At 46.0% G+C, this 16005-nt stretch overlaps 1 protein-coding gene across 1 annotated transcript in view; it reads left to right on the forward strand.

Moving 5' to 3' along the window:
* Positions 1–8897: 8897 nt before the first annotated feature.
* WDR62 (WD repeat domain 62) overlaps positions 8898–16005 on the forward strand; it is a 39211-nt gene continuing 32103 nt past the window's right edge. The window contains exons 1-6 of the mRNA XM_032776317.2: positions 8898–9002; positions 10052–10143; positions 12978–13040; positions 13423–13480; positions 13860–14030; positions 15451–15585. Coding sequence (XP_032632208.1) covers positions 8898–9002; positions 10052–10143; positions 12978–13040; positions 13423–13480; positions 13860–14030; positions 15451–15585 — 624 coding nt within the window. The remainder of the gene's footprint in view (positions 9003–10051; positions 10144–12977; positions 13041–13422; positions 13481–13859; positions 14031–15450; positions 15586–16005) is intronic.

The following is a 16005-nucleotide window of genomic DNA, read 5'->3' on the forward strand; positions in this document are numbered from 1 at the left end:
GGGGGGGTTGCTGTGAGAGGGGCTGGGCTAGGGGGTGTCACCCCAGGAGGGAGGCGGGGCCTGGGGGGGCTGGGCTAGGGGGTGTCACCCCAGGAGGGAGGCGGGGCCTGGGGGGGTTGCTGTGAGAGGGGCTGGGCTAGGGGGTGTCACCTCAGGAGGAAGGAGGGGCCTGGGATGGGGGTTCACCCTGCAGGTGGGGACTGAATTAGGGGGCTGGGGCTGGTGGGGTCTCCCTAGGAATGTTGAGGTGGGGGTGTCAGCCTGGAAGGGAGGAGGGGTCTGGGCTGGTGGGGCATTGCTCTAAAAGAATGAAGGGCAGCGAAGAGAGAGGGATTAGAGGTGACTGAATAATTGATTTTTCAATTCCGTGGCTTTCACAAGAGCGGCGCCTTTGTGCCATTCTCCAAAGCGCTGTGTACGTTCCTTTGCACAGCGCAGCTAGAGGTCCCCCTCAGAAGGCCTCTGTCAGAAATTCCCCTTTGATTTGCTCACAAAAAGTTTGCACCATGAGGTCTTTACTGGATCCAAAGGCTGATCTGCACATAAAAGTTGTGCTCGCATAGCTATATTGGTGAGGATGGAGTGTGTGTGTTTGGGGCAGGGGGGAATCACACCCTCTGTTCACATAGCTGTGTGGCAAAAACCCTAGTGTAGATGCAATTACACTGGCAAAAAAAAGTCTTTTTTCTAGATTTATGGCGGCTTGAGAACAGGTATAAACTGCATCTCCCCTAGGGGGTGTTGCCACCTTAGTTATGCTGACACACCCTTCTTAAGAGGGACAAGGTCTCTGTATTTTGGAAACCGTTTTCAAAAATCACCTCTGAGCATGATTGTACTCACAGAGTGTGTTACTGGTCTACTATCCTGGCAAAGTACTCCTAGTCTGGATGCAGCTGTGCTTACAAAGCTGTGCTTTGTGCCTGTATAAAACAAGCACAGTTTTGCTGGTGTAACTGGCTATTTTACAGACGCTCAGGGTCGGTGCAACCACTAGGCGAACTAGGCAGTGGCCTAGGGCAGCAAGTGGTTGGGGGCACCCGGGGCACCTGAAAATTTGGGGCACCACTGGGTCTTAGTGTCTACCCTACTGGTGTTCCTGTCCCTGTTCTGACCCTTTGTGCAGACTCTGAGTCTTCCTGGGAAGGAGATCTAGTAGTTAAAAGAGAAAAAGTCTCCCGTCTTGCCAGACCTAATAGCATAACACAGAAACGGTTAAAGAGCCATTCACGGGGTAATTAAGACATTTAACAGGCATTTGCCAATGCCCAGATATCTACTGTGAGTTTCTGAATGTACTGACAAAAACAATAGTGCATGACTGTAATATTTACTCAGAACATGTCAATCTACAGGACCTTACTTTAAAATTTGCTTTAAAAATATTTCATTAGTGAGTTGGTGAAGATTATAAAATCACATCTCTAAAAAAATCCTTGCATAGATTTTTAGATGCACGATCATCTTTAGCCTTAAATGCTTGGATCTTCAGACATATGTTTTTTAAAATAAATTCTTCAAAAAACCACCCTTATCTAAAATACAAATGTTAATTACTACAGTAAAAAAAACTTCCAAAGTCTTCCTGTCCTTTCTGTCCATCCATTTCTCCCTTCACCCCATCTCCCCCCCACTGAAGGAAACAACAGTCCTTTGCTTCCAGATAGCTGGACGAAGAGTTTCCCTTTCTTTACTTCTGACTATCTGATGAACTAGTTTTAAGCAAAATCAGTACCTTAGTAAGATATAAAATCCTTTGTTATGCCTAAAATCTTTGGAAACATATTTTTTTTAAGTTGGTGAAATTTCATAAATGTGTATTGTTATGGAGATCACACACAGTAAATTAGTGTTCCCTTTTTCTTAAAGCAATGAATATTGTTATGAACACACTAAACCTCTGTGACTGATTAATTTAAAATAATGTCTGTTTCAGTGAGTTAAATATGTTGTAATCTGGAATTAGTACATTTAAAGTATAAAATTAGCTTATAAATACTGATTAAGAAAATGTAAAACAGAGAAGAGCTGCATCATGCATACAATATTTAATGTTGTATTCAACAAGACAGCTGACACACCCTTACTACAAAGTTTTTGCAAATAAATGTCTGACAAACTCCAGGGCATATAAAAAACCTGTGACTGACATTTTTTATTCTTAAATTTAGTACTTTTAATTAGGTACCTTCTGCATGTCTATTCTGCGTGAGGAAGAGGGTACAGGGGTCTCTTTGGGAAACTGACTTTCTGCCACCATGAGGCACACCGGGCATCTTGTTACTCTTTCTGCCTTGTCCCTCCACTGCCGCCCCCTCCAGGCTGCTGTCAGGCACAGGGACACCAGTTTAATAATACTGCATTGGGCCCCATAAATCCTAAGGATGGCCCTGAGGGCACCAAAAAGCAGTGCCCTTGCTCAGCAGGGAGGAGCTGCTTTCCGGAGGCACTGGAGAGCCAGAGTGTCCTGCTTGTGGGGGCGGTGAACCCCAGCCATGGAGGAGCCGTCGCGATGCAGGGGGGCAGGAGCCCTGCGGCGGTGGTGCCAGCGGGGAGCAGCCACGCCTCCCACCCCTACTGCCCAGGCTGTAGCCGGATGCCTCCCTGGGGGGGTTCCTGCAGGCTGCAGCAGATGCATGCGGGGAGAGGCCTCCGTGTCCCCCCCCCCCCCGCTTGGGCTCTGCAGCTCCTGGGCACGTGAGCTGCTGTTGGGCGCAGGGCCCTGAGCCTGCACTGGTAGGAGCAGCGGCGGCAGCGGCCAGGGCCGGCTCCAGGCCACAGCGCGCCAAGCGCGTGCTTGGGGTGGCATGCTGCAGGGGGCACTGTGCCGGTTGCCGGGAGGGCGGCAGGCGGCTCCGGTGGCGCTCCCGCAGGCGTGCCTGCGGAGGGTCCGCTGGTCCCGTGGCTCCGGTGGAGCATCCACAGGCATGCCTGCGGGAGGTCCACCGGAGCCATGGGACTACTGGCCCCCCCACAGGGAAGCCTGCGGGAGGTCCACCGGAGCCAGGGGACCGACGAGCGGCAGAGCGCCCCCCATGGGGCATGCTGCCGTGCTTGGGGCGGCGAAATTGCTTGAGCCGGCTCTGGCAGCGGCTCACATTCCCGGGAGCCGCAGAGCCTGAGAGTGGTGAGGGAGGAGCCAGGGGGGCGCACGGGGGCCTCTGCCCGCGTGCATCTGCTGCGGGAGCCCCCAGAAGGTGGTTCCTACCTGCAGAGCTGCTGCAGCAGCCCAAGCCCGGCAAAGCCAGTGAGTGGACTTGGGGCGACGGCTGCTGGGTTGGGGTGGGGAGGGCTGGGGGTGCTGTGCACCCTCCAGGGGAGTTCAGGGGGTGGGGAGGGGGGAACCTGGTCTGGGGAGCAGTCTCTGGGCATGGCTGGCCCCTGGGGTCTATAAAGGCTTATTGGGATTTGCCCCTCAATGAACCGATGTTACAGGGGGCTGGGGGGCGCAAGGTGGAAGTTTTGCCTAGGGTGCAAAATATCATTGCACCGGCCCTGCAGACGCTGTTGCCCCTGCTCTGTAAGTCCAGGATGTGAAGAGATGTGATTCCTTGACTGGCGGAAAATTGTACTATAGACCTGGCATTTGTCTTTCAAATGATTTTCCTACCTCACTCCACCTCCAAGTGACTTTCAGTGAGATTTGTGTTCCTAAGGCCTGGTTTACACTAGAGTTAGATCGATGTATAGCAGCTTACATTGGCATAAGTTATTTAACTACGGTTAAATTTCGCTACCACTGACTTAATAACTCCACCTCCACGAGCGGCAGAGAGTCAAGTTTGCTGTAGTTAGATCAATGCAGTGTTAGTGTAGAAGGCACTGCCTAGCTTATGTCGACTGGTACTGGCTTTCAGGAGCCTTTCAATGCCCCACACTGACAGTACAATTGATACAAGTGCTCCTGGTAAGAACAAGCGCCACTGATACAAGGAGCACAGTGTAGACACACACAAGCGCTTGTAATTACCATGGTAGCTCTATGCTGACATAAGTTAGATCGATTTAATTTTGTAGTGTAGACATGGCCTTACTTGCTCGGGCTTTGGCAAAGCCTGCCCTCTTTCAGCACCTGGTCACCACTCCAGAAGGTTGATGGCCAGTTAAACTAAAATAATTTTGCCCTGCTCTGACAGATTTAAGGGGCCTTAAAGTGGGAGGAAGGAGCCCGTGAGGATCCCTCCCCTGCAGGGGGCCTCTGAGTCTTTTGTAATTGACATGGAGGGCCCAGAGAAAACCCCTGCTTGACTCCAGATAATGAGGCCTGTACAGATGGCCTAAAGCCTTCTTAAATTCCCCCGTACACCCAAACTTGTCCATGCCCCAAGCACAGACGTGGATCGCTAAGATCAGGTCCCAGGAATTTTACACCAATTAAAAAACAACCAAAGATAATTTAAGAGGTGCCATCAACTTGAAATCTAGTCAATCCAAAAAGAAAAAAAAACAAACAAACCCAGAGAGGGAGGAAGCCAAAAATACTGCCAGGCCCTGTCCCCCGTCTTTCTCTGTCAGTCCATCCACAAAAATGTGCGGTTTTAAGGTCACATTTTCCTATTTTTACAGGTGTTCTATCTCCCTTGTGTTTGAAGCCATGGGCCAGAACCCCAGCTGGTGTAAACCTGCATAGCTCCATCGAGGTCAATGGCTCTACACTGATTTACACCAGCAAAAGGTCTTTCTCTGTGTTAAAGACCCACATGAATAATAGGAAAAAATTGGCTAGCCAATGAGTGTACACGTTCTTGACTACCCTTCTGCTTTTCTTTGCCATAGGGAAACGAGCTTGCTAGATGGTCTGGCCCACACAGAACTGTTTTTGTTCTTCACTATCCTCTAGCTTTTCTCATCCATAGCTCTCAAAGCGCTTTACAGAGGAGGTCAGTATCATTATCTCCATTTTTCAGATGGGGAAACTGAGGCCCATTGAGGTGAGGCCCACGTCCTCAAAGATATTTAGGTACCTAACTCCCATTGATGACAATGAGAGTTAGGCACCTAAATAGATCATGGAGGATCTGGGCTGAAGTGACTTGCCCAAGGTCTCATGGGTCCCAGTCCAGTTCTCCGTCCCCTAAATTCCCACCTCGCTGCAAAGTGGCTACTGCTGTCAGACCTTAGCTTTTGAAGTATATACAAAAAGAAGCCCTTGAGGAATTCCACGAAGATTTCAACAATTTCCATCCCACTATCAACTTCAGCCTAGACCAATCCACACAATCAGTCCATTTCCTTGACACTAATGTGCTAATAAACTATAGTCACATAAACATTACCCTATATCAGAAACCTACTGAGTGCTATACTTACCTACATGCCTCCAGCTTCCATCCAGGACACACCACACGATCCACTGTCTACAGCCAAGCTCTAAGATACATGAACATTTGCTCCAATCCCTCAGACAGAGACAAATACCTACAAGATCTCTATCAAGCATTCTTAAAACTACAATACCCACCTGCTGAAGTGAAAAAACAGACTGACAGAGCCGGAAGAGTACCCTGAAGTCACCTACTACAAGACAGGCCCAACAAAGAAAATAACAGAACAACACTAGCCGTTTCATTCCCCAACTAAAACCTCTTCAGCGCATCATCAAAGATCTACAACCTATCCTGAAAGATGATCGCTTACTCTCACAGATCTTGGGAGACAGGCCAGTCCTCGCTTACAGACAGCCCCCCAGCCTGAAGCAAAAGCTATAGCCCATGAAAGCTTATGCTCAAATAAATTTGTTAGTCTCAAAGGTGCCACAAGTACTCCTGTTTTGTTTTGTGTTTTAATTAAGTGATGGCAGCTGAACCTGGGCAGTAGGGAAAGGACAGGAAGTATGGTCTATTGTGAAATTCTTGATGCTATCCTTGGTGCCTAGCTAGCCTAATGATTAGGCCCTTAGAGATTCCTTGATTGCTGGTGCCACTGATGCAAACAGCACAGGTGTAAGTTGTAAACAGATAAATAGACAGAACAGCAACTCAACTGTATTGAGTTTCCTCTACCTTGCCTTTACTTCCCCTGACCCCCTAACTGTTAAGTTTTTATACCTCAAATCTAGCTTAGCCGTAAGCATTAGGTCTACAGACCAATTTGATTCTCATGACGTTTGCTTTCTGGGCTTCTCTTCTCACCAAGCATTTAATGATGGCACTGAGCTATGACAAATACATAAAGCTTTTTTAAAAAAAGAGCCCTCCCCCAAGGGTTAAAAACTCAGTCCTAGAGCTGGATTAGGCTTTCCCAGAGCACACCAGTGAGGATCCCTCCAGGGGCAAAACAGCAGAACCATTTCCCCCTGCTCGGAGAGCCCTATGTTTGGGGCAGGAAGGAGGAGAACATGGTCCCCAGAATGAAAGGAGGAAGGAACTCCTTGAAGATAAGCCAGTCAGAGGTAAATGGAAGATGTGCTTTCCTGAGTAGATGTTCTATAGAAGCAGAAATTTTCCCAGGTCTAGCAAGGATGTTTTCTGGTTATTCATTTAAATGTACTGAATTATACTATTAATATTTACTATGGGGGCTACACACTTTGTAGCTAGTATAGGCTGACTTATTGCACACTCCAGGGACTTGAATCCCTCCATCCACCTCTATTTCAAGGACTTTGTGCCCCCCCTGCCCCTATTCTCCTTCCCTCCCCAGCCAGAGGCTCTGTTTGCTCCTATTCCCCCTTTCCCTGGTTAGAGTGACCACCTTTGTTGGATGGAAGTACGGGAAAACCACATGAAAAAGAAGGCGCTGCTTTATTTTAAGGGATATTTTAAAGAAACACTATTTCCCTTAGCAAAGCGTGGTTTTTTTTCTGAAGTGTACATTTCTACTGCCCTCAAGGATTCCATGCAATTATTGTTAGCTTCAATGTAATGTTTAAAATAGGACTTCTGATCAGGTTTAATACATTTCAATACATCTTAAACCAAGGGATGGGGCGGGGGTCACCTTAAGGAAAAAAATCAAATAAGGGATGGGAGTTGCACTACCCCATTCCCAGGTCCCCTATTCTCCCCCTATGGGAGAAACTCTGTTTGCCTCCTATTCTATCCTGCCACCCTCGCCCCCAAATCAGCCTGGTTGGGTAAGTTTGTGAAGTCCACAGTCAACTCAACAACATTTCTCTGTCTGTAACATGTCAAACTCTAGAATGCTTTATTCAATCAACTCCAAACCTTCAGGGAATGTTCTTGACATCAATAGCCAGAATCATACCCATTTGGGAGAAAACCAAATGGGCAAAATCAGGGCATATGGTGTTCCCATCTGGTTAGCACAGCCCCAGCTTCAAGCACCACCAGAGGTGCTGGGGGTGTGGCAGCACCCCTTGGCTTGAAGTGGTTTCCTTCAGATAAAGAGTTTACAGTTTTGTTCAATGGCATACAGTACTCCCCAACTATAAAAATTATTCCAATGCCACGGAGCTCCACTGCAATTGTCTATTGATCAAACTATTAATAATATTCTACCTCATCCCTGATCATCTTCCCAATAGAATTTAGCATATTGACAACACCCTGAATGTCATTTTTCTGGGGAGGTAGGGGAGAGAGATTAAAAAGACGGTGACTTTTCAACTTGGAAAAGAGATGCCTAAGAGGGGATATGATAAAATTGGGACTGATGTGGAGAAAGCAAATTAGGAAGTGTTATTTACTCCTTCTCAAATACAAGAACTAGGTGATATTAATAAGTAGCAAGTTTAAAACAAACAGGAAGTACTTCTTCACACAATGCAGTCAATGTGGAACTCATTGCCAGGGAATGTTGTGAAGGCCAAAACTCTAATGAGGTTTTAAAAAAAACCTACATAAATTCCTGGAGGATAAGTTCATCAAATGGCTATTAGCCAAGCTGGTCAGGGATGCAACCCCATCTTCTGGGTAACCCTGGCTTCTGAGTGGAAGAAGCTGGGAGTGAATGACAGATGGATCACTTGATGATTGCCTGTTCTGTTCCTTCTCTCTGAAACACTTGGCTTTGGCCACTGTTAGATGACAGGATACTGAGCTAGATGGACCATTGTGGATACACTATGATGGTTCTTGTTGTTAAGTTGCTTAACTGGGGAAGAGGCTGGGGGAATAGGAGGCACACACACAGCCCCTACCGTAGGGGCAGGGCGGGGGAATGGGGACCCTGTTGAGGGAGCATGGGGGAAAAGGAGCATGCATAGAGCCTTTTCTCTGTGTGACAAACAGAGGGATGCAGGGAATCACTGGTATGTGCAATAAGCATGTACAAGCTGTGAAGCATCTTCCGATCCTTCCAGTTATATTAAATCTTCTGGAGTCTGAATATTAGGCTTGATCCAATAGGCCCCACCTGCCACAGAAAGATCACTGGGTTCAACCGGAGCCTGTGTTTGGAGAGGGCTTGCACCATCGGGCTCCCAGATTTTCTCCTGGGATTCATGGTTTAATTGCTTATAACTGGTGCTAATTCATTAATTGGGTTTTAAATAAGTAACTCATGGCATGACGAAGGGGGGCTGGGATTCGAACCCCCAACCTTCCAGCCCCTGCTGGGTGTTAGACCTAAAACAATCCCTAAGGGGAGACAAGGGGCGGGATTTTACGGTAGCTCCGCCACGATTGGCTGATCTTGAAAATGATTGATTGAAAATAGATTATGCGCACAGTATATTTTCCAGGAGGCGTGATTAATGACAGCGTCGTCACTATTGGCTGAACGAAGGATGATTAGCATACCCGATAGCCATTGGGGCATAAAGGAGGCGGGATTTCAAGGAAGAGCCGCCGCCGTTGGCCGCGAACGGAGATGTTTGGCGTGCGCGGCGGCCAATGGGGGTGGGGAGCCGGGTTTCCGCGCGCAGTTCGGAGCGGTTGCTGAGGGCAGAGGCTGCTCAAGGGCGGGGTCCAGCCAGGGTGAGGGGCGCCGCAGCCATGGCGGGGTCCGGCGGCGGCTTCTACACCCGGAGCGGGGGTGCCGACTCGCCGCCGCTCTTAAGCCTGAGGCGGAGATCGAGGCACCAGGGGCCCGAGGAGGCGGTGAGGGAACGGGATGAGCGGGAGGGAGGCTGAGGCGATGGGGGGCGGGGCTTGAGGGGGTCGGGCTTGGGGATGAGGGGCGGTGACAGTGCTGCGGCTGCGCTTTGAAGTGTGGGCGTGGCCCCAGCGTGCACGTGCTTCGCCTCCCCCGGGGTTAGTTTACAGCGCTGTTTACACTGGCTCTTTGCAGCCTTGTATCCAGCAGTGCGGGGGGTGTTTTTCACCCCCCTGAGCGAGGAAGTTGCAGGGCTGTAAAGCACCAGTGTAGCCAAGGCCTTAAACTTGGTGGCTCAGCTCCTCAAAGGTTCTCAGTAGGAGTTAGGCACTGAAATACTTTTGAGGCTCTTGGCCTCTGTGTCTCGGTTCCCCAGCTATAAAATGGGGATATAAGCTGAGTTACTTACCTCCCAAGGGTGTTGAGGGTAAATGCTTTAAAGCCAGAGAGGTGTTCAGATACTATGGTAATGGGGGGGCTTGATAAGTACCTACACTTAACTTGTATTGTGATAGCTAGATTGATCAGGAGTGTGACCTACACAGCTGTGCTGACAAATCCCCGCTCAGTGTACACACAGCCATGCCAATTGAAGAACACGTGTCCATTGAGAAGGCAGTGCTCCTGTACAGACAGAAGTCCTTCTGTCAGTGTAGGCTTCATCTATGCTGGGGACTATGCCAGCATAGACTATTATAAACATAGTCTAAAATACTTACTTTGATCTCTGATTTTCGAAGTATAGGGGGGAAAAATTGTTTCCAACCACTGTTTTAAAGCCTGAACATATAGTCTCTAATGATTTGGGTTGTTAAGCAATGTTTCCATTTTTAAATCAAGTTCAGTGTTAAGCTTGTATATTGTGCATGATTGTTTGCTTGATTTTTTTTTTTTTTTTTTTTATTGGTTCCGTCTTACCTGATGTGGGGGGAAAATTGCCTTTTAGGTTGCTGGAACAACTGCTTCAAGAATCTAATAATTGGGAGTTGTTTATAAGCTCTTACATAGTTCTGACTGTACTAGACTTCAATATTTTTTCCCTTTTTTGGGGCAGGTTATGCTTGAGAAAGTATTGGGAATAACTACCCAAACCAGCAGTGGTTTAGCTTGTGACCCAAACACCGGGCAGATAGCATATCCTACAGGGTAAGTGTGGTATATAAATGTGGAAAAGTGTAAGTTTATGTTCTCTGCCTGCGTGATTATAGAAACCACAGCAACTTATAGAGTTAAAAACGGACATGGGGCCTGCTTGTTTTGCCAACTGTGCGCCAGTAATGTTATTTCACTGTTACTTTGGGGCTTCGTCTCAGTCTTTTGTCACTCAGGTAGCCTTTACGTAAGCAGAGGCTAGTGGGACAGCTTGTGTGAGTAAAAGGTGGATCCCATCCCATGACACAATCAGCTACCACTGTAAGCATATTCAGAGTAGCTAGAGGCATGCTTGAGCACCAAAATTCCAACGGACTTCGGTAGGAGATAAAGACATTCAGCATTTCATAGGGCTGTGATCCCTTAGTAGTTTTTTTCCCCCCTTTTAGGGCTTCTCTAAACCTTATCTCATAGGGTTCCTGAAGCAGCCAAGGGCTGGAAATGTAAAACGCTTAACAACTATCACATCTTCTAGATCTGGCTAAAGAGGTATATTCAAGTGCTTTAAATTAACTTTCTCATTCATGGGCATCCAGAAGTCTGATATCACTGCTGGATTAGTCCTGTCAGTTTCATGGGACTGGAGTAGCTTAAGCTATACTTTTTCTTTCGTCTGTATTGACTCTACCACTTCCAGGCATAGATGCTGGAATTTAGGGTGCTGCCGCACACCCTGACTGAACATGGTTTTCATCATATACAGGATTTACAGTTTGGTTCAATGGCTCTCAGCACCCCCACTATAAATATTGTTCTGGAACCCCTACTTCCAGTGTCAGACTCGGTCTCTGATGCCAAGAGTCAAGACAGTGACCAAGCAAGAGTCCTGACCTCTAATCCCAGCATGACAGTGCATAGTATGAGAGTTACCAGTTGGCCTGGCTTGCTGTTTATAAAACATGTTAGGTGTGGGGTATGGAGGACTATGTTGGAATTGCAAGCTTTCATGTTTAGAATGTGGGGTGGTTTCTTGATCCTGCTTGCAGACTGGGGGATGGGTCTGTAGCAAAGCATGCAATCCGAGTCATTCTTATAAGAGCCATCTTATGTCTGTCTTAGCGTGACTAGACGTCCCGATAAATTTGGGACTGTCCCGATTTTGAGTTTGTCCCATGGCCCGATGCCATTTGTCCCGATATTTTGTTTCCTGGTCTTTGGTGGCAATTTGGTGGAGAGTCCTTCAGTTGCGGATGCTCTTTGGTGGTCTTTGGCAGCAAGGTTTATTATCCCCCTCCGAAATACCGCCAAAGACGGTCTGCGCCTGAAGGGCTCTCTGCCGAATTGCTGCCGAATTCCCGGACGGGTGAGTGTTGTGTTTTTTTTGTTTGTTTGTTTTTTCTTTTGTTTTTAAAGACACCCTCCTCTCCCCCACCCCCCTTGCAGGGGTCTAAATATTTTCCCCTTAACATCTGGTCACCCTAGTCTTGCTGCCGTAGGGAGCAGCCTGTTTTCTCTCTCTCTTTTTGAGTTGAGGGTTCATTGTTCTGATTTCTAAGAAACTAAGTCGTATTACTTTGCAACCTTCCAGCAAGTGTTTGTTTTTAATCTAACTTCTGTGTGTGTGCTGTGAACATATAACAGCAAATAAAGGGACCTGATTAATCAGTAGCTAACACACTGAAAGTTATAACAGCACAGGTCAAAATTAGCTTGCTCAGTTACATAATAGATACATTACAGCCACTTTAAAAAAATGTTTGCAGAATTAATTATTCAAAAGAACAAAATACATTTGTATTTTTTTTAACACAAACTTTAACATTTTGTTTCCTTTATGGTGTTCAACTGAAATAGAGGGAAAGAGTCAGTCATGTTGAGAATTATTTTTAAGAAACATTCTTACCTATTTTACAAATTATTATTTATTTGTACTGCTGTAGCACGTAGCTGCCCCAATCATGGCCCAGGACAACCTGGTGCTAGGTGCAGGACAAACACAGAACAAAAAGACTGATTTGAATTATTACAACTGAAAGAATTCTTAAAATTGAAAACTTTTCTTAATGTTAACTGTTTTTTGCATTTCTCTTGGCTTGTTAAAAGCAAAACTACTAGTCAGATTCATTTTCTGGCCTGATGCTGTGGCATTTGACATACAAACACTGCAGGATTGTCTTCCCCTCCCCCCACATCCCACTATTTGTGTTGGTATTATTTAAAAACAAACGAACAAACACTCCAAAACAAATGAAAAAACTATTAGCTTTGTAAAAGCTTGTTTTAACAAATCCTAAATTTTACATTATACTTTAAATGGTCTGTTTAACTTTAAAATATTAGTCAAAAGTGACACTATCACCATCAGTATCCATTGTCAGAGGCTGAAACCAGATTCAGTCATGCTTTAAGGGTAAGTGCTTATTGCTGAATGATGGGAACAGGGGTTTCAGCTAACACTTTTAATTATTGTAGTCATCTCCAGTTTAGTGTTAGAACAAAGGCCTTCTAAAAATATAACATAACATAAACGTGTAACAGTGTGGCCTAGTAGAGAGAACACTGGACTGGACTCTGGAAACCTTGGTCCTATTTCTGGCTCTACAACTGGCCTGCTGGGTGACCTTGGGCAAGTCGTGTCACAACTTTGTGCCTCAGTTTCCCATTTGCAAAATGGGGATAATGTGACTGACCCACTTTGTCAAGCACTTGGGGCTTGACTGATGCCAAGTTAGGGTTGCAGTTGTTGTTTTATTTAAAAAAATAGGATGTGCTTTCCTCTGCAATGCTTTCCCTTTTCTGGAGGATTGCCATCCTCCTCTGAACACCTCACTGCTCCACAAACCAGGTGAAACACTTATTAATGTAAATGTCTTGTTCTTTCTTTTCAGGTGTGTGGTTGTAATTTTAAATCCTCAAAAGAATAAACAAAGACACATCTTTAATACTTCCAGGTATTGTCAATGCTTAAATTTACTCAACACCTCGATAGTGTTCATTCCAAACTTGCTTTGTGGGATTTGGGTTGCTGGGAAAGGAATGTGACTCTGAGCTGAGCAATGTGTAACAGCAGCCATGCACAGTATCCGCAATCTGCCTATTTATGGACCAGGACCCCACTGTACCAGGCGCGTTACAAACACATTACAAAAACACAATCTCTGCCCCAAAGAGCTGACAGTCTAAGTAGATAAGCTGTTGTAGACTGTGTTTTGAATAACACTATGCTGGGTAACATCAGAATGTTTGTTTTTTTTTCCTTACCATAGTGTTTATTGCAGTGAGTGGTGTTTGAACTTTCTCTGAGGGAAAATGAAAGCTATATCTTTCTTTCAGGAAAACGCTGAGTGCTCTGTCTTTCTCACCTGATGGAAAATTTATTGTTACTGGTGAGGTGAGTTCTGCTGAAGTGTATTATAATGCGTACACTTGGAAAGGGATTTTTCAGTTCTCTACCAACGCAAATGCTTCTATACCTGGAAAACCTGCCGTAGTAAGACTAGAAGGAATGCCCAGTCAGTGCCCTCTGTTTTGATGCTATCTTTCTGGCCTCCGTACATTGGTTGAATTCTGGCCAGTTGATCAGGTAGTACTAACTTGGAATTTAAACTGTAAAGATGAGCATTTAAACTACAGACTAACATGGCTCAACTGTGAGTTGTCCTCACTAGGATACTCGACTAGGTGGACCATTGTTCTGATCTGGAATGACAATTCCTATTTTTTTTGGTGTACGATTCAAATGGCAGCATGTATTCAAATGTCTCTTGCAGAACGGGCACAGACCAGCTGTACGAGTGTGGGACGTCGAGGAGAAGATGCAAGTATCTGAACTGCATGGCCATAAACATGGAGTGGCTTGTGTGGCTTTTTCTCCCAACATGAAGTATATTGTGTCAGTGGGCTATCAGCATGACATGATTGTCAACGTATGGGACTGGAAGGTAAGGAACTACAGATATCAGGGACAAATAGCCTCTGTCATGTCTCACTGAAAAGCAAAGAATTTACTGATGCACTTGCAATAAAATGTAATCTATCTGTTAGCTATATGATAACAAATGCAATCAAAATAACCCCTCCCTCATTCAAACCAAGAAAATGATCTTGCTTGGGGGAAAACAGCTGAACTTTGATAATCTTGTAGGCACATAGCAAACTCTAGCATTCCTGGACCAAGGGCAAGTTTCAGAGCTGAGGACTTTGCTGAGACTATCCTGCCTCCCTTTTCCTGATGAATAAGGCATGCGTTTTTTAACAGGGAGGGTAATTAACCATTGGGACAACTAACCCCCCCCCCCCCCAAATGCTCTAGTTCAAACAGGAATTAACTCAGGGAAATTCCATGACCTGTGTTATACAGAAGATCAAACTAGATAATCACAATAATCCCTTCTAGTCTTATCTATGAACGTTATCTGATTTCTCCTCTTCACTTGCTTGTCTGTCCTGCCTCCTGCTCCCAGATTAACACTATTTGATCTCACTGTCTTCTCTCCTTCCTGCCTTCCCACTGTATTACTTGTCACACTCATTGTAATATGAAAGTACCTAGGACCTGTCATCTTGAGCAGGTGTAGATCGCGTATCATTTGTGCAGAGCTTGGAAGGTAATACATTATAATGTCTACAGGATCACATGCATATCCTAAAAGATTTATTCACCTTCTGTAGTATGTTTGCTCCCAAAAAGAGAAGTCCAGTGAAGGCACTCCTGCTTGATTGAGCCAGCTCAGCCATATACACATGAAGCTTCTAGTCAAACTGCCTTAGAGTTGTGAGATGAGTGGAGAGTGGAGGAAGCATTAGAATTTTTTCTGAATGTTTTTCAAAACCTTTTCCTCCTCTCTATCCCACTGGGGGGCCGGAACGGGGCGGGGTCAATGGCCCCATTGCTTTTTACCTGTCTTAAGGGTGAGTGATGGGAGGGAGGAGGGGATGGAGAGGAGCAAGTGAGAGGCAGGGTCTTGTGGAGTGTGGGGGTCTCAGAGGTGGGGCGGGGGAGGGAAGTGGTGGTGCCTTGGGGAAGGGGTGGGGCCATGGTTCGGGCACTGGTGGCCCCTGCATTTCTAGTGAGCTTCCAGCGTTCTTTCATCCTGCACTCAGGAGAATCGACGGTTCACAAAAACACCTTGTCCAAATGGTCAGAAAAACCATCTTTCCTGGCAGATGAATTGTATGCTAAATTGTACTTCATGTCAATATTCATATGAATTGCTAAGTTATGATGATGAAGATGAAGTGGGGTTGTGTCAAAATTGGCCTTGTAGTGGAATCGGGAATTCAGTCGTAACTTCCATGTCTCTTGTGCCATGTATCTCTCATGTACAAATTATCGGGTGTTAATTTTTTGTCTCTTTACAGAAGGATACCCTAGTAGCATCAAACAAAGTGTCTTGTAAAGTTATTGCAATATCCTTCTCTGAGGACAGCTACTTTGTTACTGTTGGCCACCGCCATGTTAAATTCTGGTTCTTGGACGCATCGAGGGAAGTTAAGGTAAACCTTCCCCATGTGCTGTATGAGTTGGATGTGGGAGTACATGCGTTTGAAAAAAGGTGCTCAGGATATTCAGACAGCTGACTAGATGTTTATCCCAAGTCTGTCGCCTGCTGCGGACGGGGATATTCGTTTAGGTGGCTGGCACCAAACAGCAGTAAGGCTTATCATGCCCTACACTCAAGCTCTCTGTCATACCCTAACTTCCTGACCTGCTCCAGGAACGATCTATGGCCAGGCAGCTCTAGGTGGGTTTTGAATCTCGCTTTCTGGGAGTAGTCTTCAAAAATCACATTCACAATAGATGAAAGGGCAAGAAATTTCTAAATTAATGTTTAAAATGCATTTGCAGGAGGTTTCAGTTCTTTGACAGAGCTATTGCATACGTGCCGGATTCCAGAAAACACGAATCAATATGTT

The sequence above is a fragment of the Chelonoidis abingdonii genome, chromosome 11 (genome assembly GCF_003597395.2).
Source record: "Chelonoidis abingdonii isolate Lonesome George chromosome 11, CheloAbing_2.0, whole genome shotgun sequence".
Classification (NCBI taxonomy): Eukaryota; Metazoa; Chordata; order Testudines; family Testudinidae; genus Chelonoidis; species Chelonoidis abingdonii.